Raw genomic sequence first — 23,639 nt, 5'->3', positions numbered from 1 at the left:
TATATAGAGCTTACCACATGTGATCAACTCATTTTGGAGAAAAGACTTGGCCAACATTTGTCTGTTTATGAGACTTAGGGCCAAACTCATGTTGTCTTTCAAAGCAAAGAGGAATTGGTTGGGTTAGAAGAAGGTATCACAAGCTCCAATCTTAAAGAGAGCGATACACAAACAGGAATTACGAGACAAGATTTACAAACTTATTGTACTGATGTCTTCCAGAAATGCCTCATCACCAACTTCCCTGGTGTGTGCAATTGGAGTCTCACCTGAAGTGGAGATTTTTGAATGTGAAGTGGGTTTCTACGATGCCAGTTGTTTTGACCCTGGTTCGAAGGATGTCCTGCTCCGTGGGCTGGTAGTCTGCAGCTCCGATTCGATCTAAGCTGTCTAGGTAGCTGAGGGGAAGAGCGAGGGAGGAAAGAAAACAGCCAGATAAGAATAAGGCTCCCATTAATCTTTGCCAATCTCGAATAAATCCTTCAGCTTCCTATTAATCATTTTCAATCTCATTTTCATGGCTGAACGTATAGCGGTTAAAGAAGAAAACTCTGCCATTCAGGGAAAAAAACAAACATGAACCAAACCCACTGTCCCAACTATAGCATCTGATAGTGGACCGAAAGCAGGAAATTAAGTGTTCGTGCATTGTGAGCCCTGATTGCTATCTGTGAAAATACATCGTTTCAATATTATTTGCTGGTTTTATTACCCAAGGGACGAAGGTCCGGGTTGACCCGTTGTGCTGGATGCTGTCCACATGCACACTTTTCTGTAAGGACGTGCCGGAGAAGAGCGTTGCCAGAGAACAGGCTGTAGCAGAGAGGAACAGGTGGGTTAAGCCCCCTTTGGAAGACTCTCTCTGCTGGGAAGGGATGAACCCAGGCTGCAGCTGGGGCAGGATGCCTAGTTGGGTGGGACAAATCTGCCCCATGTTGCTTTGGTGTGGAATCAAACACCAGACTGGTGGCTGTGGGAGACACACTGTTTGACCAAAAACCAGGGGCAAGCCTAGATGTGATGATGTGCAAGTTTGCATCAAGGTATTTGGGGCATGTTTAGTTTAAAGATATTTACCCTTACTCTTATCCTGGCTTAAAATCTGCAAAAACAGGCAATGTTTCAACATACTGGAACTTTGGGCATTAAGTCCTATCAGCTTTTGGTGTGAAAGTCATAGACAAAGCCCTACAGCTGTGCCCATGTGACCACAGTCCATTTTTTCATCCACATTCAAGATGATTTTTTCAAACAACCTGAGACAATGAAACACAGTTTACAAGGAAACAAGGAATTTGACTTGGAATACAAGTCAATGTGAATTACAAACACCTAGTTAGGTGCTTGTAATCACAGAGTGAAGTCCTTCCCACCACTGTTAAGCTGAACACAAGCACTCATGGCGGTGATGGGCTGATGGCTGGACTAAATGATCTTGGTCTTTTCCAGCCTTCATGATTCTGTGGTTCCTAGAGGGGGACTGGCATGTGTTACAGAGCCTAACTGCCCACTTCCAGCTCCAGCAGCTGCCACCCCGTGCCCGGAAGATGTAGTGTGACTATAGCAAAGCAGGTCTGCCCATGAGCAGCAGTTTTGCCCTTTGGGTCTCTGTTTTTTGAGCAGCCTGAGTGTTGCCCAGCAGTTAGAGGAGCTGTGCATATGTCAGGAACATATGTCATCTTCACCACTAAGTATGAGTTTAGAGGGAGTGGAGGTTTTTTTGCTCGTTTTTGCTAAAGATTTGCAAGAATTGTGTCACCCAAAGAAAAGTAAATAAGGAGAGTTATTTTTACTGTGCCTGTTTTCAAGCATCTAAAGACACTGTGGTTTCATGACAGATGCTCTCTTAATAGTCTCGTGATGGGCTCTGGATAGATGAATGGGGCTTCATCGGCTCGTCACTGAAATGAGCTCCTTTGCTGTGACGGCTGAGGCCATGATCGCTCATCAACTCACAGCTGGCTGTCAGCTTCTGTTATTTAAGAGACAGCTGCATTCCTTTACTTGTCCCCACAGACCCAGAAGCTCTGCAGCACTGTTATTCAGAGACACAAGCTTCCCCTATCCTTCAGAACAAGATCTGAAATGCTAAGGTGTAGAAAGTGGAGCTGTAAGAGAGCAGGGATGCTCTTTCCTCCTGCAGGTGCCCTGCAGACCTTGATCTCTTCCTCCACCTCAATTTTCTGTAGTTTCCTATGATTCAATTCCATTTTAAGGCATTTCCTATTAATTATTCCTGCCTTTGAGACACTTTTTGTGCTGAGAGCGCAGTGGCTGAAGAGCTGCTGCTGGTCAAAGGGCTCAGCATTGCAGCAGCTCAGTGTGAGCGCTTCTTTCATGTAATGACACGACAATTTGCTCGGGTCCACCAGACCCCGAGCCACACACTGGGGCTGCAGGTGGGCTCTCACTGCCCCCACCAGCAGTGGCCATGGACAGCAGCACACATGCAGCTGGCAGCCCTGCCCCTCCAGGTGTGATGCTGTGAATGAGCCAGCTCTGAGGCTTTCCTCACCCACCTTTGCATCCTTGCACATGCTGCCCCGCAGCCTTGGGTGCCTCCATCCACCCACCGTGTGCTGGGGAACTGGGCTGGCAAGATGGGATACAGCCTCTAGAGAGGACAGGATGATTGCAGCAGAGGGAGAAGAGCTGGGAAGGATCCGTCCTATCCCAGACTGGGATACCTTCATGGGAAACCGGGCTGGGAGTCTGTCCTGTGAGCAGCACTGATCTGCAGGCTTCAGGGTGATGCTTCCTCATGTTAAGGGCACTGCAATGGCGTAGAACTTGGCCCCCTCAGTCCTCATCCTGACCAGCTGTGTGTGAGCTGAGTGTTGGGGGCTGGTGGTGTGGGTCACTCCCATGAAACACATCCAGTCCTGGGCTCCAGCCCCCATCTCACTGCTCACCTATTCCACTAACTCCATCTCTTTCCTCATTTCTAGTCTTTTTCAGCATTCACTACGTGCTTTTATGGCTCTGCAGCTCTCCTTCCTGGTAGTCCCAATGAGGCTCAGCTATCAGTATACATGATATACAATATTTTCAGCACTGTTTTCGAGGCTGCATTCCAGAACTATTTACTCTTGGCTGCTCTCACCAGGAATCTCTCCCTTCCCAGGCTGCAGCACATTGCTCCCCTGGAATTCTCCACTGTTCTGGGCTCCATCAGCACCAGCCCTGTGCTCCCCATGCTACTCAGCATTGGGTGGCAGTGCCCCTGTACTCCCCTTGAGCTGCCAATCTCAGGCCAAACTGTTGCTGGAGACAATTAGTTGTTGCAATCGACTGGATTGACGACACATAATCCCCTCTGAAGGCAGCATGTGTTTAACTAGCAGAAATAAGAGCACTTAGGAGGCTGCACTCCCCACCCTATGTCATCTTTGTTGCTCTGTGCTGGCATTAGAGCATTGTCTGCTTCCAGGCTCCAGGGCTCTGCAAGCTGGAGTGAAAGCATATCTGAAATGACACATTGGCTCCTACTTGCCCCCCATGTTGCCCAGGGCTTGCAGGGGTTAAAAAAAAACAACAAACAACTGTAGAAAGGTTAGTAGGTTTTTGCATACGTGAATCCCCCTCTAACATTTGTGCTCCAGAGCTGAGCAGCTCCATTACTGCTTACATCCCTTAAGTTAAATGCTTTGTTTTGAAGCAGATTGCAGGTTTCTGAATCACTCAGTTTATCAGTCTTGGGGAGGTAAAGCCCAACCACATTACGCTGCCAAAAACAAAATGCACAGGAAGCAGCATTTCCTGAAGACAGAGGAACAGATGAGTCTGAGGCTACAAAAGGCTCTACAAGGGCTAGCTGATGCTGGCCTTTCTCACGTGGTACTGTTGAGAACAGGCAGTAAATAAAGTTTCTGACAGCATGTGGCAGTGGTGCTGCTTGTGCCAGAGTGGTTACTGCAGGAGTCCCCTTCTGGGAACACGGTGGTGACACACATATGTGGCCCTGGGGACAGGGACCCTCCCCAGGCACACTGCCCATGGAGCCCTCCCAGGTTGGTGCCTGTGCCAGGGGCTCTGCTGGCTGCTGTCCACGATGGAGAAGTGCAGCTGAGGTCCCCAGCTGTGGCCACAGCTGGATGCCTGTGGCACGGCTTACACAGATGTACATTCCCATGGGTTGAGGTTGCTTGAAATAAAACAGTTAAAGCTCTGTTCCCCTAGTTGTGCTTGCTTGGAGTGGATGTGGGGACACCAGGGTGGAAAGGCAGGAGACCAAGTCTGGAAATGGCAGTACCTTATCTGATTTTCCTTCATGGTGCCTGACTATGAGTGAAGGGCCATGGGTGGAATATACCCAAGCACTGCAGCGTTGGCCTGGGTGGCACTGGAGGGAAAGGCAGAGCACCACGTGTCAGAGAGCTGGGTTATTTCCTGCTCCTCGGACAGAGGCACTCGAGGGTGAGCTCTGACACGTGGCTTGGTGGCTGCTGGCAGAACACTGTCTCTCCAATGAAGGTTAATGATTAAACCTGTCATGAGCAGGGCTCAACACATCTCTCTCTGTATGCTCTTGAGAAGATGCCTCAGCTAAGCTGTCTGCACTGTGCTCATGGATGGAAAAGGGCATTTCTACCGTGTGTTATCTGCTTCTGGCACTAGATTGTATCCTAACTCCTCCCCTTTGTGCTGATGAACCAGTAGCGAAATGTATATTTAGCAGTGAACTATTTAATATTTAGTAACTGCAGAGGAAGGAGCCAGACGAACAGCATCAGGCTTGGGGAGTGTCAGTGTAGTAAACTCATAGCACCTTCCACCAGGGGAGGAAACATATGTGGGTGCTGCTTCCAGAAGGTGTGATACTACAGCACAGCTGCCCAGGCCAGGCACCACAGGGCTCCTCCTGCAGACAGCACGCGAGGCCCTGCTGCCCATATTTCTGCGGAGTAAAGGAAAGAAAACCCCAGAGCCCACAGTCAGAGCCCAGCAGCACACCCAGGGCTGATGTAATACATCTTAAATAACCATCAGTTATGAAATGCTTGAAATGTAGCCAGGCAGTTGTATTGTGTCCCTTCAGCAATCAATAACACCTTGGTGCAGGAAACACAGTGCTCACACGTGCACAGACATGATGCCCTCTCGGGGAAAGAAACAGTGCGTGGCATGGCACGTTGCTTGTCTGTGCTGGCAGATGAGCCAGGCAGGCAATGGAAGGGGCTGCAGAGGGAACAAAATTTGGTTTGCACTGGAACAGACCTTAAAATCCACCCGGTTCCGATCTTCTGCCGTGGGCTGGGTGCCCCCACCAGCTCAGGTTGCTGGGGCCCCATCTGTGCTCTTGGGCATCTCCAGTGATGGGGCACCCACAGCTCTCTGGGCAGCAGTGCCAGGCCCTCACCCCTGCTGTTAGCTGGCTGCTGGCAGCAGCAGCAGTGGTGGTCATCAGGACCACACCACGGGGTATTATCCTGCATGAGCTCTGAGTGCTCACCACTCTCCCTTGGGAAACAAGGAAGATGCTTCCTGCTGTTGAAAGGAGGTTGACGAAGCTTGACAAGAAGGATGCTGTGTTGCAGTGCCTTTTTTTTTAACCCATACCAAAGTGGAAAGCTGCTGCCCATCTGGATCTCAGGGTGTTCAGACCTCGCTGGTAGCAGGTGTGAGTGTGCAAGAAAACGGGAAAGAAAAGGGGAAAGAAGTCATGCAGGTATAGAGCCTGTAACAAGCTCAGCTTGGGAAATTGATATTAAACTAATGATAGACAGGAGGAATGAAGAAAAGCAAGGTCCTAGTTAAGAAGAGCAAAGCAGCAGTTAGGAAAAGAAATATGGCTGTCCTAGTTAGACTTGCAGTTCTCCATGGTATGACTGAACCCAGAATAATTTCTAGCTTTGCACATGGATGAGCTATGTCACTAAATAGCAACTGTCTAACAAAGGCATACTGGGGCACAAAGGGAGCTGCAGCTCTGGTCCCCAGGCATGGCTTTGCTCACTGAAGCTGGCTGGCCAGCAGTACAGCAAGGTCTTGTTACTGCTGGAATGAAGACCACTGGTGTGGTTTGGGCTCCTGCTCAGAGGGCTCTGGCTGGGGAGAGGTGGGATTTGGAGGAAAAGCCAACTTGAACAACCTAGAGTTGTGTCAAATATTTTTGGGGCGGCCCTGGGAAAGCAGATGTGGGCTCATCTTTCTGCCGTGACATTTAAAAACTGGAAGGTATGCAAGCAAGAATGATAACAAATTTTTTTTTAACATACTGGAGCCTTTTCAAAAATGCATCTGTGTTCCGGATCAGATCAAAGTTCCATCCAGCTTAACTTGTGTCCAAGAGCAGATGTGGAGAGAAGAACATGAATACAGGGCAGGTATGCTGTACCCAGAGTCCTCACAGCTTCCAATGCTTTATAATGGAATTTTAAAGAGAAGGGCGTTATCTTCACATTTATTAGCCATCATGGTTGGTTCCAAATCTTTCCTGTATTGAGGCCCAGAACTGGATGCAGTACTCCAGATGGGACCTCATGAGGGCAGAGTAGAGAGGGACAATCACCTCCCTTGGCCCGCTGGCCAGAGATTTCTCTAAGCACTTTTTAAAGCCACATAAATTTCTAGCAGCCACATCTGCAGCAAGGAATTTCACAGCTCAGCTAATCTGCATGTACAAAACTGCCTTCTTCTGCTTTATTAAATTGCTGTGTCAGAGTTTAACACTGATGGTACAACAACAGCTGTCCTCTGTCTCCTCTCCTCTTGTTTCTGTGGATGCATCCCCTGATGAGAATCCCTGCTTTGGCTGGGAGAGGCCCCTTGTTCAGAGCCAGGGAATCTCTCCTAGACCTCATTATACCAGGAGGAGGGCTCCTAATCTCCTACACCCTGTCTGAGATGGGAAAAGGATGAAAAAACTACTGTGCGGTCTGTATGTAACTATCTGCTTTAGAGTCTCTTAATATGATGCAGCCCTGTGGGCAAACCTGAGTCCCTGGAATGAGCAAATGGCCAAACCACAGCAGCTTGCTTGCCACCGCCCTCAGTGCCCCAGCCTCACAATCACCCCAACACTGGAAAGCGAACAGCTGTGAGCACGGATTAAACCAGATATTCCCCTTTTGATCAGCCACTGGCCAGAGAGATTTGTTGTGATGTGAAGGAAGGCCCAGGACTTCTATTTAAACACTTGCAGCAGTAGGGAAAGCAGCAGTGACATCTTCGTTCCTAAGCAGGAAGAAAACAAATAGAGCTGTAGCATTCTTGCAGTGCGCGGTGTCTGCCCGCGGTGGGGACCGCCCGGTGAGGGATTTAGATCTCACGTAAAGGGAAGCATTAGTTAATGAGATCTGAGCTCCCATCTCGAGCAGACAGAGGATGTCTTTAGCAGGGTGACTGTAATTATCCAAAGTGGGGTGGGCTCCTCTATCTGAAGCTGCCTTGAGTCAGGGGTCTCCTTTAAACATCTGCAGTGCTCTGCTGTAGATAGGCAAAACTCAAGCGTCTGCCTTCGGCTTTGCTCCGAGGATGCTTTCATTCCCCCAGACAGAGGGGTTCCCCATGGCATGTGAGACCCCTGCTTGGCACCTTCAGGTGCTTCTCAGCTGCTGTCAGCCTGCTGCTCCCCTGAGAACAGCTCTGCCTGTGGGACTGTGGGACATTTTGGTTTCACTCCAGGCTGGATTCAGAGGCAGACATGTCAGGGAAAACCTGTGGAGCCACCCCGACCCCAGGCAGCGCTCCATAGGAGCAGGCTGACCCCACTCTTCACATTAAGGTGTGCCAGGGACACAGACATGACATCAGCCTGGGACACTCCACATGGGATGGCCCAGCTGAGCCAGTGGGGTGCTGTTGGGGCTGCACAGAGGCCTTCCTACAGCAGGCTTCATAATGATGTGAGGTAATGGCCTCAGTGGCCTCAAGATGCACCAGGGGAGGTATGAGTTGGATATCAAAAACAATTTTTTCTCTGAAACAGCAGTGAGGCACTGGCACAGAGAGGGGAGGAAGTCACTGTCCCTGGATGTGTCCAAGAATCATGGAGATGTGGCACTGAGGGGTGGGGGCAGCGGGTATGGTGCAGCTTGCTTCAAGACTTGTGAGCTGACCCAGGAGTGCTTCACTTCCCCTGGGAGCACAGAGCCTTGGCGTGAGGGCTAGAAAACATCAGGGATCCTTCCAGACAATGAAGACACCGCTGCCAATACAAAGCTGGTGCTGAGCTTCCTCTTGGCTGCAGAGCAGGAGAGCATCAGGAGCAGATGGCCTGTCAGTATGAGCATTGCCCCAGCCCAGCCTGCACTCCACACTCACTGCATCTCCATTCCTGCCAAGCATGATCAATGCATCCTCAGCTTCCTGCCTGAGAGGGGAAATATTATTCATCACGCTTGGTCTATGAGGAATAAGAGCATTAAGGGGTGGACGACTTGACTGATGGTGCAACAGGAAGTTCACAGCAGCACTTGGAAGCTGGTTTGGGTTTCCTAAATCACAGTCAGAAGCTTTAACCACAAGACCTTCTTGTGCTGAGTTTTGTAACACCTGAGTGAGGACCTTCCATGCTCTGTCGGGATTTTGCCCGTGCGGGGACACATACTACAGAGCCAGTAGAAATTTGATGGTTTAATATGGGAAAGAATCATAGAATCATGGAATCACAGAATGGCTTGTGTTGGAAGGGACCTCAACGATCATCAGATTCCAACCCCACTCCAGCAGGCAGGGTTGCCAACTGCTCGATCAAGAACTAGACCAGGTTGCGCAGGGCCCCAACCCAACCTGGCACGCACCACTTCCAGGCACAGGGCATTCCCAGCCTCCCTGGGCAGCCTGTTCCAGCACATCACCACCCTCTCAGTGAAAAACTCCCCCTTGACACCTAATCTAAATCTTCCCTACTTTAGTTTAAAATAATTCCCCCTTGTCCTATCACTATCTATCCATGTAAAAAGTTGATTTGCCTCCTGTTTTCTGTAAGACCTTTGATATGGTCCCCCACAGCATCCTTATCTCTAAATTGGAGAGAGACGCATTTGAAAGGTGGACTGTCTGATAGATAAGAATGGATCTCCCTTTAAATACTGGAAGGTTGTAATGAGGTCTCCCCGGAGCCTTCTCTTTTCAGGCTGAACAAGCCCACCTCCTTCAGCCTGTCTTCTTAAGAGAGATGTCCTAGCCCTTATATCATCTTGATGTACGTTCTCTGTACATCAGTGTCATCAGTAAACTTGCTGAGGGTGCACTCATACCCATCATCTTATGTCACTGATAAAGATGTTAAAGAGTACAGGACCCAAGACAGTCCCGTGGGGACACTGCTTGTTACTGGCCTCCACCTGGACACGGAGCTATTGACAACAACCCTCTGGCTGTGACCTTCCAACCGATTCCTTATCCATTAAATAGTCCAGCCCTCAAATCTGTATCTCTCCATTTCAGAGATAAGGATGTGGTGGGGGTCCATGTCAAAGGTCTTTCAGAAGTCCAGGTAGATGACTTCAATAGCCTTCCCTTTATCCACCAATGCCATCACTCCATCATAGAAGGCCACCAGATGGATGTTAAAATTGGCTATTAAATTTCAAGTTAACTCCAGAATTTTAAAAGAGGTAACATAAGTGTGTGTGGTTTTTTGGTTTTTGGGTTTTTTTTTTGGTGAATGAAGAAGGCTGAAAATGGATGCTGTCAGTACTCTGCTGCTCTAATCAATATAATTTCATGCATTCCTCTGTGGGTTTTGATGAGTTCTGCAGATCAATGATGCTGCATTTAAACACAAGCTAAGCAGTAATTACAGAGGCATGCAAGATTTATTTATCTGGTGGCACTGCACCAGCTGATGGAAGGATCAGTTGCATCCAATCAATGTTTGAGGCTTCTCAAAATAAAGAGCCTTTTGGCTTCAACTGCAAAGTGAAAATAAAATAACCCCTGAATCCCAGGAGAGGCCCCTTGTGTCCACACAGGAAATGCTGCGGGATGGGTCTGGGACATCTGCCCACACCTGTGTGACACTGCCCCCACCAAGCCTTGCCTTCACACCCCAACACACTGTTCATGTTGGGTCTTCGTGTGCCCACTGCATGACCTTGGGCTGATGAGAGTTCAGGCAGAAGCAGGGAGATGAGCAGCGTGGAGGTAGGAGGGGAGCGGGCAGCTCCCCAGGACTGTCTGTGGTGTGGCCGTGCTGTGAGCCTGTGTGCCACACTGCGGTGCAAGTGGAGCAGCTGGGGGACTGCAGCCTAAGCACAGAGGTGCTTAACGTGGCTGTTGTCATGGGGACACGAGGCAGAAGATGCGAGGCAGCACGCTTAAAGGCAGATCATGGAGTCTGTCCAATTTTTCTCCAGGTTCTTCTTTTGACATGGGCTACGTGTCCTTAAAGGATCCCTCCCTCCTGCAGAGCAGAAGTGCTTGCCCCTCTGTGTAGCAGGTAGTCCCACACTGCAAAGCGCTTTGCTGGGACTTTGGACAGGTGCTCACTCTGCATCCAGGTCTCCTCTCAAGCTGATGGAATGCGGTAACACACCAAGCAGAGGCAGCAGGACCACAGCAAAACCTACGGCCTCCCATTGCATTTCTGTTCTGGGGGAAAGGGAACACAGGGGGCAGGACGAACGGAGCAAGGTGGGTGAAGCAGCACTCTGAGTGTTCTCTGGGATGCTCCAGTGGTGCCTGCAGCCCAAAGTTCAGCAGCAGCAGCCTGAGAGGCTCCCAGCCCACATCCAGCTGAGCAGCATGGCTGCGGTGCTCATACCCCCATTCCACGTGGGGATGGAGCATCGGGAAATAAGACAGACAGGGAGCAGAGGTGCAGATCAACAGGCACCAAAGTCAGAGAAGCCCTTGGTAAGATAAACAGGTCGTGAGGGTGACCTCGGTGCATTCAGCACTCTTTCTGTTTACTACCAACTATTTTAAGCATATGCCTTTAAGCCTCCCATAGTGATCACAGATGTCTGAATAAACGCAGTAGGGCTAAGCCTCATTTCCCTGCCTGTGCAAAGGAAACAAACAGCTCTACCAACTCTGAGGAGCACGGGCAAGTGGAAAATCCATCCAGCCCTGCCCAGAGGACAGCCCTAGGTGGGAAGAGGCTGCTCAGAGTCTGCCTGAGGTGTCTGGTCTGCCCCACCACCTCCTGGGTGGCTACTGCAGTGTGCCCATCTATTTTCCTTTTTTTTTTCCCTGAGTTATTTGTAGCTTCTGTAGTTGTGCCATTTCTTTGCTAACACCTTTTTGTTCAATTAGATCTACTACGGATTTCTTAACACGAAGTTGATGTTTCCATTAGCTTGAGTGAAGATTTTCACCTGCTATCAGTTCCCAGCTCTCAGGAGATGCTGTCTGGTGTCAGCGTCACATTTCTGCAGACTTCCTCCTGTTCCTGGACAGCTCAGATTTGGCCTCACTGCTCAGCACACCCCCTAGTTCTCTATTGTTTCTTGTGTTGTGCGTTGTAAACCAGCAGATAATGCTTCAATGGAAATGTTTAAACTGAAGTTAACTCTGATCAGTAGGGGGCGATGCCTCGTGTTTTCTGAATGAGGATGTAGACACGGCTAAGAACTATTTAAAAACTCTGGGTACCCACAGCAGTACTGCGATGCTGATTTAGGTCATTACACTGATATCTCACGGGGTGTTTTGTGACCTGGGCTTCTGATTTTGGAGCAGAGTTTCTTTTCAATCCTGGTGCTCCCAGCAAATCTGCTGCTCTGCCCTGGGTGACAATGTAACGCAGCAGGGAAAGGGTTACAGTGAGGCAGAGAGCATCATAAACCGCAGCAAGAGGGAGGCTTAGACTCCATGCCAAAATCAGAGCTGACACTTCCCTGGCGGGGCTCCACAGTGCAGTTTGTGCCTGGTTTCTTTTCCCCTGTATCTCTTCTCTCCCTTTCCAATGGCACAGAGAAGGTTCTGCCTAAAATCTGGGCTCAGAAGCACTTCTGCCTTTCTTTCCCAATGAATTCAGCCCCAGAAGCGACCCCCACCTCTGCAGAGGTGCTTATCCATGTACTGAAGCACATGAAGAGGGCTGGGGGTGGGGAAGATGCTGCCTGGGGATTTTGGCACGAGGACTGGTGCTTGATCTGCTCGAGCTCCAGCTTCCATCTGTGCTGAACCGTGCTGTCATGATTGAACTGATCAGCCCTGCAAGGAGACAGCGGTGCAGAGATGTGTGGGAGATGTGGGTTTGAATGTCTGAGGTGATAGGAAAAGGTCACACACCTGCAGCATCTGAGGCTTGCAGTCTATCAGTCCCACCTGCCTGGCCGGATTAGTACACTGTAGTGGGGCAGGCAAGCTAGAGACACAGCAGCATCGTGTTCAACTGCCCTGCCCAAATCTGTGATTGTCCCATCGGTGTGGGTACCCCTGAGCATTTTGGGGGGAAAAAAAAGCTACTGTCACCCCTCCAAGAGACAGAAAAGGCAGGAAGACCATAGCTGGCACCAGCCCACCCCCAGGTCTGGGCCATGTCCAGGCGCTGTCCATCACTGAGATGCTGCTGACTTGAGGGTTGGGAGGATGCTGAGCCCTTTCTGCCCATCTGTGTTTGAGCATCCCCGTGCCAAGCCCACTCCGGACACCCTGCCTTGCACCGCATGCACGTGTCACCGAGCCCTGGTCCCAGTCATGGCCACTGGCATGGCAGGCCCAAGAAAAGCAGAACCTGAACATCAGCTGGAAGTCGATGGGTGCGGGCTGAATGTATTGGCTCAGTGCTTGCACTGGGTGAGCAAAACACAAAGCAGTGTTTGCTACAGGGCTGAGTAGAGCTATTAGATCAATTAGTCTGTGAAACAGTCCCTGCCCGGAGCTCCGTGAGGCACATCTCCATTCCAGCAGGATTGTTGTGGCCAAGTGGGACCCTCCTGCTGTGAAAGTGGGCACCAAAACCTCCCTGCCCTTGCCCTTGTTTTGCTTTGTTTCAGCCTTTGCTGCTCTCATAAACAGCATTTCCTGCTGCCATGCCCTGGTGCTCTTGGCAGGTGGGAAACCGAGCTGAGGGGCTTTCACCTACTCCTGGCACGCCTTGCACCTCTGGGTGCTGCATCCCCAACTTGACCTGCTCCTGTGGTTCTGTGGTTTCACTGCAAGTGTTGCAGTGTTTGCTTATTTTATTTTATTTTATTTTGTTGATTTTTACAGCCCGGTCCCCTCAAGACTGCATGTTGGATGGACTATTTGCTTAGGAAAACAAAAAAAAGACTTCCCAGACCTTCAGCTCACAGACAAAAGGCTTTACAGCATAAGCCCAGCTTAGGAAACAGCGGATAAAAGGAATTTTTCAATGATTGTCTTAATATAAACTGCAAGATGTAGGCCTTCTAAGCTAAGCTCGTGACTGGTTTGGGATTTTACTCGTAACCTCAGACACCTGAACGCGGTGATGCTCCTTCCCTTGGTCCAGTGCACTGTGTCAGTGCATGCCAGTTCGGGCTGCTGGCAACAGCTGTGCAGCAGAGCTGCAAGGAGGGGAACAGGGACATAAATCCACCCTGCATACAGGGGGCTATCTGCCTGGTCCTGCTCTGCTGCTCTGTCACTCCATCGGTGTCTACAGACCCACGTGGGAGATGCTCTGCTCCAGCCCAGAGCCTGACTACAAAGAAACCCCTGCGTTCCTGCCATTCTTTGCCATTTAAGGAGTTCAGAAAAGCAGCACATCCTTTGGAGAGCACACGTGGCTGCCTCTCGGCTCAGCCCTTCTCCCAGATGGTGCCAGACCTAACACCAGGGGTGTGAAGAAGAGCCCCGGCACGCTGGGCTGATGCAGCACAGGGCTGAGGGCAGGGAGCAGGCAGGTCCCAGCCTGGCCCTGAGGATGGAGGTTGGGATGCCCTGAGAACATCCTCAAGGGAGGATGCCCCACGTGAGTGATGCCAAAAGGCAGAGTCAGTGGGAAACGGGGGCTGGGTACCAGCAAAAAAAGCAAACGGAATGAAACGACAACAAAATCACCCCAAGCCACGGTGGCAGCCTGCCAGCTCCAGCAGGTTTCATAAGGACACTGCAGCCTAAAAATACACAAATACTCAGCCAAAAAAACAAGTCAGATCTTCCTGCATGGGATCTGTCACCCAGAGCCCCTGGAAGGGGAGGACCTGCCGGTCAGCCATGAGCTTCAGCCCACCAGGGTTCAGGACTACGGTTCAACAGGTTTCCTCTGGGGGTCAATCAGAGCGTGTTTATAGGGGGTGCAGGCAGTTCCTGTGCTCTAAACAAAACATGACAAGAGAAGAGGCTGTTCCTAAATTCTGCCAGTGTCCTCTCCTTCAGACAAAGCAACTGCACAGCAGCTTTGCATTTTCTACTGTGTTCCAGCCGGCTCTCACTGTGGACAAGCCATTGCCTGCAGGCCCACGTGTCTGTCCAGGCTGCCAGAACCTCAGCTTCGTGCAAGTTTTAAGTTTTCTTCTATCCAGGACACAAGTTTACTTCTGCACAAATAAGCCTGGGCTGCCAATGTTTGTCAGCCAAGCCATGGCACCCCAAGAAGCTTCTTGATATAATTTTCCCAGATTTGGGGAGGAGAAAAACATCATGCCAGGACATGTTCTGTTGGCAACAGACCACTTCCCTCTCTGATAAAGGTACTAGTGCAATGCTCTCCTTCTCCCACTGCTTTCCAGGCTCTGCTACTAACCAGTGTTTCAGAAAGCAGAGCACCAACTGCCCAGACCCATTGATAAGTAATTACAGAATCAGTAAGGTTGAGAAAGATCTCTGAGATCGCTAAACCCAACCCCAACCCACCCACCACCCCTGCTGACCATATCCCTCAGTGCCACACCTCCATGGTTCCCGAATACCTCCAGGGACGGTGACCTTACCACCAAACTCAGCCCTTGCAATCTCCTGGCACAATCTGGTGGGATGTAGGGGGAGCACTGCTTAACAGCTACCTTTGAGACACTGTGCCATGGCTTCTATCCTGCTTAGGGCCAATAGTGGCAGTCCCTGGAGAGACTGTAACTAATTTGGGAGAAATTGGTTCTTTGGATGAATGAAGAATGAGGTTGTGATGCTGGAAAACATCCAGATGATTTCAGAGATAACACTTTTCCTGTAGTGCTCTTCCTCTAGCTCACCATCAGCCCTAGATGTGGTCATATAACAACAGCAATTCCTTCATTTATGAGAATGATGAATTGAAGCCTGGGACCTCTACCAGGCCCCCACCTTGCTGGACTGCAGGAGTCTGCCATTCAGCCGGGCCCTGCCTCCCCCACGTCGGGGAAACAGAGGCCTCACTTCCCAGAAACAGCCCCACTACAGACCTGGCACGACCGGGCACCACAGAAAGCCATTTGCATCTCATTGGTGGGGATCCAGCAATGCTGGCAATCCCAGTCAACCAGCTCTAGCCCTTATGAGCTGTTTTGTTTTGCTTATCACAGGGGGAACTTAATTATTCAAAGTTGGTCATCATATTTACTTACAGGGGTAAATTAAACCATAAATTCAGACAAATGTATCTACAACTCTGCCTATGATGTATTTTCCTTGTCTGCCTGGGCTCTAAGACACAAAGGTGGATTGTTCAATAAACAGTGCAGCACAGTCATACCAATTAATTGGATTGTTCCATTTACGCTGCTACTCCCTCCAATTAAACACAAATGAGCTCAAGTGACAGGCACGAATAAGAAGGGCGGACAGAAAAACCATATCCTAATGCAAAAGCTGTGATAAGAAAATGAAATCTAGGCACCTGATTAGAATATTAATGCAAAACCTTGACCAATAATTCTTTCCTCAGCCTGAGAGAGCCAGTGACAATGGCAGCTTATTAAAATGGCCCCTGTCCTGATGGCTGTTGTAATGCCCATGTCCTGAAGCGCCATGAAACGTTCACCTTGCTGCCAACACTCATTTTGCAGAGCTGCACAGACCTGAAACACAGAGTATTTTCACAGGGTAATGAAGCCTGGATATATTTCTCGCAGAAGTACCAAATTAGGACTGGTGAACTAAATGGGATCAAATAGTACTGCCTGGACTCATGTAGCCCTCTCCAGAGCACCCAGTAAATCCGCATTGCTGAATGCAGCAGGATTTACTGCTTTCCCCCTTTCACCTCCATGTCAGTGAGCCACCTGCAAGCAGGAGACCAGGGAAGTGGGGACAGGAATGATTTTGTGAAAGTTGTCCACAGTTCCGTGAAGGGGGGATCTGCAGGAGCCCGACTTGCTGCAGGGTTCGGTCTCAACGTGGGGAGGGAGGCAGGGCCAACATCAAAGTTCAACTCAGTTTGCAACTCAGGGGGCTCAGCTGTGAGTATTCCCAAGGCTGGAGATTTTACAGCAACCTGTTCTGACGGTGCTCCGCTGGGGCTCACTCTAGAAGCAGTTCCCTACATCACGACAGCGTCTGTCTCCAACTAATGTGTGTTGCCATGTGGGATGCAATGAGCATTGGCAAGGAAGGTGACACCACCATGCAATGACGATTTCTTTGCAAGGAAAAGAGATCAGAAAGCAATCCCACATGAGCAGGAGTGAGAAGGAAAGAATCACTGCTTTATCCTGTGCTCAGTGCAATACTTCTTTATGGAACTGCCTGAGGAGTTCCTGAAAATGGGGTGACTGAAGCAGCATCCAGTTGGCTTGAGATGCTGAAGTTGCTGGCTACACTGGGGCATGAGACACAACTGCTCCCCTCCCTCTTCACATTGCACAGAGGTCTGTGTTCCCCTTTAGAAGCAGCTCTCCCTCCCTTTGCTCCCTACAGAACGACAAAGGCAGCAAGTTTCCTAAGCCCTGACACCTCAGATGTGTGAAGATGGATGGGTTGAATGCAGGCCTAAAATACTTTGCAGTTTCACAGTAGCTCACAGCCCTGGCATTATCAAGTGATCTTTCAATGTACTTGGAAGCCAGAGAATAACTTGAGATGGATTCTGTTTTTTTTGTATATGTGTTCTTGCAAACTGCCTCTGCCTACACATCTTGCCTGTATGAATATGTGCATGGAGGAGTGGTGCTTGTGTGGATGCTCCGTCTGCTCCATTCCTCTCCTCACGTCTCAGGCTGCTCTAAGCAGGTCCCCAAACCTGGGTGCTCACCATCAGACCTGCCCTCTGTGCTGCACTCCCTGACCAGGATAATTAGGAGCTTGAGAACAGGAAACACAAGACAGTTTTTAATTCTGAACAAAAGCGGGAGATTAAGGAAACCAGCTGGAAACCTCTATTTTGCTGATTTTGAAAGCAAAATGTGGGTCACAGATGTGCTTCCAGAGACAGAAATTGGCTGGACAAGAAAAGGCATCAGCAATGCCCAGACTTTTTGATGATCAGAGGTAGATTTAGCTCCTAGGCACGCAGACAAGAAAGGAAGAGGAGACGAAGTAGGAATAAAAACATAATCAGGAGATTAGGAATGTGGAACTCAACCCACCCATAAATTTGCCTGAGGGAATGGTGAAAAAATGCAGTAATGAAAAATGATGAAACCCACGACTACCTCTCTCTTCCACTCTCTTGCTGTCCTTGTTGTTTTACTTTTTGCTGTACAAGACACATGAGGCTCCTTACAGAACTTCCCCTCTTCCTCTTTCATATTTTTTCTTTGCAAGAGTTCTATTTTCTACTTTTCCTTAGCAGTAGGTATAAAAACCCTGCAAAAAGAGGATGAATTTAGAGCCTAAAAGAAACAAAACTTTGCAGGAATGTCCAGACCGTTAGGGAGAGCAGGTAGCACAATGTGCTCCTGCTCCTCTTTGACAGGAGAGAAGAGCTATTACTGAGTTCATGTTTAGGCTAATAAGAAATATTAAATCTACTTTCAGAGAAATTAATGATAGAGTAATAAGAGCCCTGCTGCTAGCTCTCACAGGCTGTTGATTAGCCTGAGGTTTGCTTTCCCAGGGCATGCAGCAGAAGGCCTGTTGCTCGAGCCATTTCAAACATCAAGGCAAAGCACTGGGAGAGTAGCTCAGGACAACCAGGGCTCTGGCCAGGAGTGAGCCCTAGTGACAGTGCAGGGCAGCTTTGGTCTGGCTGCTCCGCCTTGTCAGAAGCTGCAGGATGCAGGGAAAGGTCACAGGGCCTTTTATTCATGAAGTAAAGCAGATGCCAATGGCTGACCTTGCATTTAGTGATGTGGAGAAGCCCAGGCAGTGGTTCCTGGGCAGCAGATAGGGTTTTTTGCAAAGCTTTCAGAGCATTTAGGATGCATGTGGCTTGGTGGGCATGAAAGGCAGTGCCCCAGCTGCCCCCGACAGTCCCACCTGTACTTCCCTGCAGGTCTCCAGCTGCTTCAGGCTTTGTGACCCCAGCAGTAATCTTCCTTCCTGCCTGCAAGCACCAGCTCCTATGCTTGAAACCAAGAGGAGCCTGAAATAAGGGAGATGCTAATATGCTGGCAGCACAACTCCCTATCATCTCTGTTTTTCATCTCTGAGAATTTCAGATTCAGCTTTTGTCCAGAATTTGTTTTTCTTAACCCTAATGAAAATGCATTTTGTAGCTGCTAGTTCTTTAAAGCCAATATCAGTGTCAATAAAGACAAGGCCTTTCCCAGGAGAGAGAAAAAAATAGAAAACTGTCTCAAATTTTTCGCTCATGCAGAAGAAAACAACCTCAAAGCACTGAAAGATTAAATGAAAAATATGCCTCTTTTCACTGGGCGTCCACTGGGCGTGAATAAGTGCCAACTGAGCTCTCACTTGCATCGCCATCTGGTGCAATGCACCAGGGTCCAGAGCTGCCGTGGGACGCACTGGAGTCCCTGCCCTGTGACAGCATCTCTGCTCCCGACAACAGAAACACCAGGGGCTCCGGATCTGGGCATGCAGAGGACTTTGTTATCATCAGCTTCACCAGCTGCCCTAGTGCAGAAATCAGTCCTGCTACAAGAAAAGGCACAGCCCAGGGCAGGAGTGGCACAACCCTCCTCTGGCTGCGTGTACGGCCACGGTGAGGGAAAGGGAGCTTCCTCTGAGGGAAAGGTCTGTGTCCTTTTCCTTATGATTTGTGTCATTGTCACCGCCTTGAAGGGTGATTTTTTTGGGTCCCCAATTGTGGGAGGTGGAAAATGTGCCCAGGGTTATTTTTATTCCCTGCTTTACGTGGCAGATGTCTGTCTTGTTGGGAGCATCCTGAAGACAAGCAGGTGAGCAGTAAAGCGCCCTAACACCTGGGTATGTGTATCTGTGTGCTCATCCAGGGACAGATGAATCCACCATTTAACCCCCTCAAAATACATAGCCAGTGTTTCACCAGGTGGAAGACACAGAAGGAACGCAGCAGGTCAGGTTGATGGTTGGATTCTGTGATCCTGAAGGTCTCTTCCAACCTAGATTCTAATGTTTGTAGAAGGAGCAATGCATAACCCAACAGGCCTTAACTTCTCCTCCCCTTCCATTCTTTCTTCTATGTTTACCTCCATTATTGCACTGACCAGCTTGAGAGCTTCAGTGCAGCACAAGAGACTTTGTTAACGACACTAGAAACCATTTTTTGGGGCTGCAAATGCACATAGCTGTCACTGTGAATGCCACAGCATTGAGCCTCTTGAGTTTATGTCTAGAAACCTCTTGTGGTTTCAGAGGTCTCGCTGATGAATTACCCAGCATCTGGCCATGCTGGGAGGGCAAAGCTTATTGTTTTCAACTGCTGCATTGCATGGAAGGAGAACCAAAATACTTTCCTCAAGGTAACTGGCTCTAAAACAATGGAAGAATTTTGCACAAGGTTGTAATGAAATTAGGACTGGTATTTTATATAATTTATAGCTAATGATGTGTTTTTGTCATCACACACTCATTTGGTGCGGAAAAAAACTGCCAAGAAAAGGGAGATTTTGCTGTGACAGGCAAAGGAATATTGATTATACACGGACGTCCTCCGAGCAGTGATTAAAAGTCAGCATATTTTGGAATCATCACTTAGATGTAGTCGTTTGTGGTGCGAAATTGTTGGGTAGGATACTGTGACACCAACCACACATCTGCAGAGTTCCCATTTGCTTTTTGGTCAGTGCCAAGAGATGTGTCATCGCTCACGCTGTGCTGCAGCACTGCAACAGCAAAATAATTCTGTGTTCCCAAATTGCCCTGCCAGCTGGGATGGGAAGAGATGGAGCAGGCTGGTGATGGTCAGTGCCACAGCACAGAACAAAGCCATTAGCTACCCTCGTGTTTGGGTCTGTGTTTAGATGGATATCCAGGAAAATTCTAAGCAGAGATTGGATTGCCAGACAATCCAAACAGGAAGGAAATCCCAAAGGCATGAGTCAGCTGGTGAACCCAATGACATGGGATACTGAGAAGCCAAAAGTGTGGACACAGCATTCCCCTTTCACCGCTGGGAAGCCTCTCTTTCTCTGACTATCAAAACAGACTTCCAGGGTAGAACTGGGAAAAGGATTATTCTGTGCTTGCCTGTTCCCTACACTACACCATATTTTAGTGACTACTGTCTAAGAAGCAGCACAGGGCCAGGGGGACATTTTGCCTGACTGCAACAGCTGCTGTGATTGAAACTGTGGCATGAAATGCTTTAGCCTGCTTGTCTAGGTAGGGACAGATTGGAGGAATTATCGCTAGAAACGGGTTCAAAATTAAACCAGAGAAACACTCAATGTTTCTTCAGAACCAGTGCAGCAGTTTATGGGCAAATATCCTGTTTCAGTAAGGGGATATATCAAAGCCAAGGACTCAATCACCATGAAAAAAGGTCTGGATGTGGTCCCTAATGGCATGGATGCCATCGACTGTGTTATGAAAATAATGCGCCGCCATAAATGCAGTTCATTTCCCTTCCCGTGGTTGTAATCCAGCTGCCTATGAGTACAGAGCATGACTATCAGAAAGGCAAAACCAAGAGCTGTACTGCTATACAAGGCAGGTGCCCACACTTTTCTGTTATCTACCAGACATGAAGAACCCATGAGCCACTTCCACGGTTTGGCCGGTACCACTGGACTGGTTTGCAGGAACCTACCTTGAACAGTTTGAAAGCAGTTTGGGAGTTTCTGGCCTCAGGATCCTGGAGCTCAGACTGGCCAGAGAGGAACATGAACGTCCAACCTGATCCTTTTTACCTTACAGCAGCCCACGACATGGGACAAATCCTAGTTTGTGAGCACAGCCATGATCAGATCCACTGCTGTAAGGCAACTAAGGCCTTTGGGGCTACTTTGATTAAAACTTCAACAAACCCAAATGAAGACTGGTTTCACTAAAGCCCATTCAAAAGGGATACTCACTATTGGGCCGAGTCATTGAGTTGATATTCCCGGGACCGGTTGAAGCATTCCTGGATCCCGGAGTCTGCCCAGAGTCTCATCATAGCTGACAGCAGCTCTGGAGAGAAGGGCTCTGTGTCCTCCATCCGACTTACAACATCACAGACCATCTTGGCATCAGCCTGTAAAGGAGAGAAACAAACAGCCACATGGATGCTGGAGGCAGGATTGGGAGCCAGTCATTTCAGGAGGAGTTTGTCCAACATTCAGCAGCAGAAGGCTGCAGACAGCGGGATGGGGCTGAGGATTCACACCACAGCAGAAAGGGCAAAAGGAGGATGGAGCAAGGAAACCTCACTCATAAGAGAACAGGTACATCCCACCTCACATCAACACAGATTTCTATTAAGCAGACAGAGAAGGAAATGCATGTATATACAAGTGCATATTGTAAACTGTTACCAAAGTGATGCATATGCTGCACTGAATCCCTTTTACCCAGTGTGTAACCCTGCTGAAGCTGAGACCATCTGTATCAGACAGGACAGCAGAAAGGCTTCAGAAGCAGTTCTTTTCAGATGCTGCCCTACTGCTTCTTCTGAATCCCTGCTTTTCCTATGCGCCCGTCTCTGCTCCGGGGCTAACTCATGCTAACACATAACACCTTGGCTGTCTGCACTGCTCTGTGACTCACATGGAGAGGAATCTCCTGTGGTTCGGGAGTATGGCAGGGAGGGCAGGGCCAGCTGGTGACTTTCAGATGGAATCTTTTGTGGTGAGAAAAATCTGATTCACTGGAACAGCAACTTTTCCTGGAGGATATAGTTCTGACACAACTCAGGTCTGGAAGATGTCTCAGATTTAGGATGGGAACGTCTATATGGACTCTGAGCAGCTGAGTGCAGCCCTGCTGTAAAAGCCCACAGCGGCTGAGGCTTCACCTGTTTGTAAAGCAAGACACCCAAATTCTGTCCCAGCTGTACTTGTTTTGCAGTGAGTAGCCCTCCCACACCACCAAGGCTCCCCAGATCCCAGGGTTGCTGGCTAACCTGCAGAGTTTTTCTTTCATTGCTTTGTTAACTGAAAAAAAATACATGGAAAATTTTCATCTTTCTGCCATCTGAAACAAAACTTACTATTATCATTATAATTAACTGGCAAAGAGAAGCATTTATCCTGCATGTGTACTTACAGCAAACTAGTGAAGACAGCCTCTGTGTCTCATTACCTTTCCTTACGTCCCGTTGGCAGCTCCCTGTTTCTGTTCCCATACATCCCCAGCCTCGCATCCCACTTGACCCAGCTCTCTGGGCAGCTGTAGGGCTCCTAGGGGACCAGCACCTCCTTCCACCAGCTGGGAGCAGCTGATGCATACAGATGGGAAAGGCAATGGGTATGACACAGACTACATGGTCAGGATCAAAGCTCTTCTGCAGCTTCTATTCATTGAAAGTGCTCAAAAATCACTGGACACTGAGCTGCTAGCACTGGAGACAGAAGCTGATGGAGAGCTCTGTACTCAGAGAAAGAGCTTCAGGTCCATAGAACATCAAGTCCTTATAGGCTGAAGAAGTCTCAGTACTGTATGGTGACATCATCCCATAAAACTTAATGGGGTGGAGTCTGTGCTTTGAAGACTTTATGAGCATAATGTTGTTTTCACAGAACAGTTAACTTCATATTTTCCTGCCCAGAAATCGTCCTAGCCTTCCATACAGACTCTGCTCATTTTAGAGAAACCGTCTTGGTGACTCACACCTCAAAGCCAAGGCAAGCGAAGAACCTTGAAGGGTTCAGTTCATTTCAAAGTTTGTTTTCTGTCCCGGAGTGCTTTGTGAGCTCAGTGAATATTCATAAACCATCAGCACAGCTTTTCTGCCCTGCTGCAGCTGCAATTCCTCTCCTTGCAGAGGTTCTGAACAGCACACAACCTAGTGAAGGCCAGTGAGCTCGGGGCTGCCGAATGGCTCACGGGCACCCTGCTGCCTTCAGACTGACTGCGTGCTTCACAAGGTACCCAAATCGTGCTGCAGCAAGCTGCTTTCATTTGGGGAGGGAGCAGATCTCTCCTATGCAACCTTGGATGTAGCAGGGGGGATTTACAAGTGTAAGTCACAGATCGGCTCATCCGTCTGAGATGGCAAAGCAGATCTGAAGCTCTCCAGCTGTAAAGGGCAGGGCCTGGGCTGCTTCTGCCCTTTGTGGACTTAACTGGGGATTGCTTTCTGCCAGGATCAGAGGGAACGTCACAGCCATCACACTGTGCTGGGAAAGAGCTGCCTCCCCTTTTCCACTATGGGGATGTGTGACAGTCCCCTGTGGTGTAAGGCTCGGTGTCACTGAGCAGAGGGCGTTGATGGATGGCAGTGGCAGAACGGGAGCTGTCAGGGACAGGCATTCAGGCCATGGACACCGGGTCCATGTGGGCCAGCAGTGGGGCTAAGTTCTTTGGACAGGGGTTGTTCTAGGAGATGCGAATGGAGA

At 49.2% G+C, this 23,639-nt stretch overlaps 1 protein-coding gene across 3 annotated transcripts in view; it reads right to left on the bottom strand.

Moving 5' to 3' along the window:
- The window catches only part of GNAO1 (G protein subunit alpha o1), a 116,071-nt gene that overhangs the window by 17,349 nt on the left and 75,083 nt on the right, over positions 1 to 23,639 (bottom strand). For all 3 annotated transcript variants that reach the window (XM_065733477.1, XM_065733475.1, XM_065733474.1), the window contains exons 4-5: positions 21,177 to 21,337; positions 270 to 398 (exon numbers count right to left, since the gene is read on the bottom strand). In XM_065733477.1, the coding sequence (XP_065589549.1) occupies positions 270 to 398; positions 21,177 to 21,337 (290 nt within the window). The remainder of the gene's footprint in view (positions 1 to 269; positions 399 to 21,176; positions 21,338 to 23,639) is intronic.

This window comes from Cyrtonyx montezumae, unplaced genomic scaffold (genome assembly GCF_038088225.1).
Source record: "Cyrtonyx montezumae isolate F1298 unplaced genomic scaffold, pur_monq_1.0 scaffold_17, whole genome shotgun sequence".
Lineage (NCBI taxonomy): Eukaryota > Metazoa > Chordata > Aves > Galliformes > Odontophoridae > Cyrtonyx > Cyrtonyx montezumae.
Note: the sequence above shows the minus strand (reverse complement) of the source record. Positions and strands in the feature narration are given on the sequence as shown.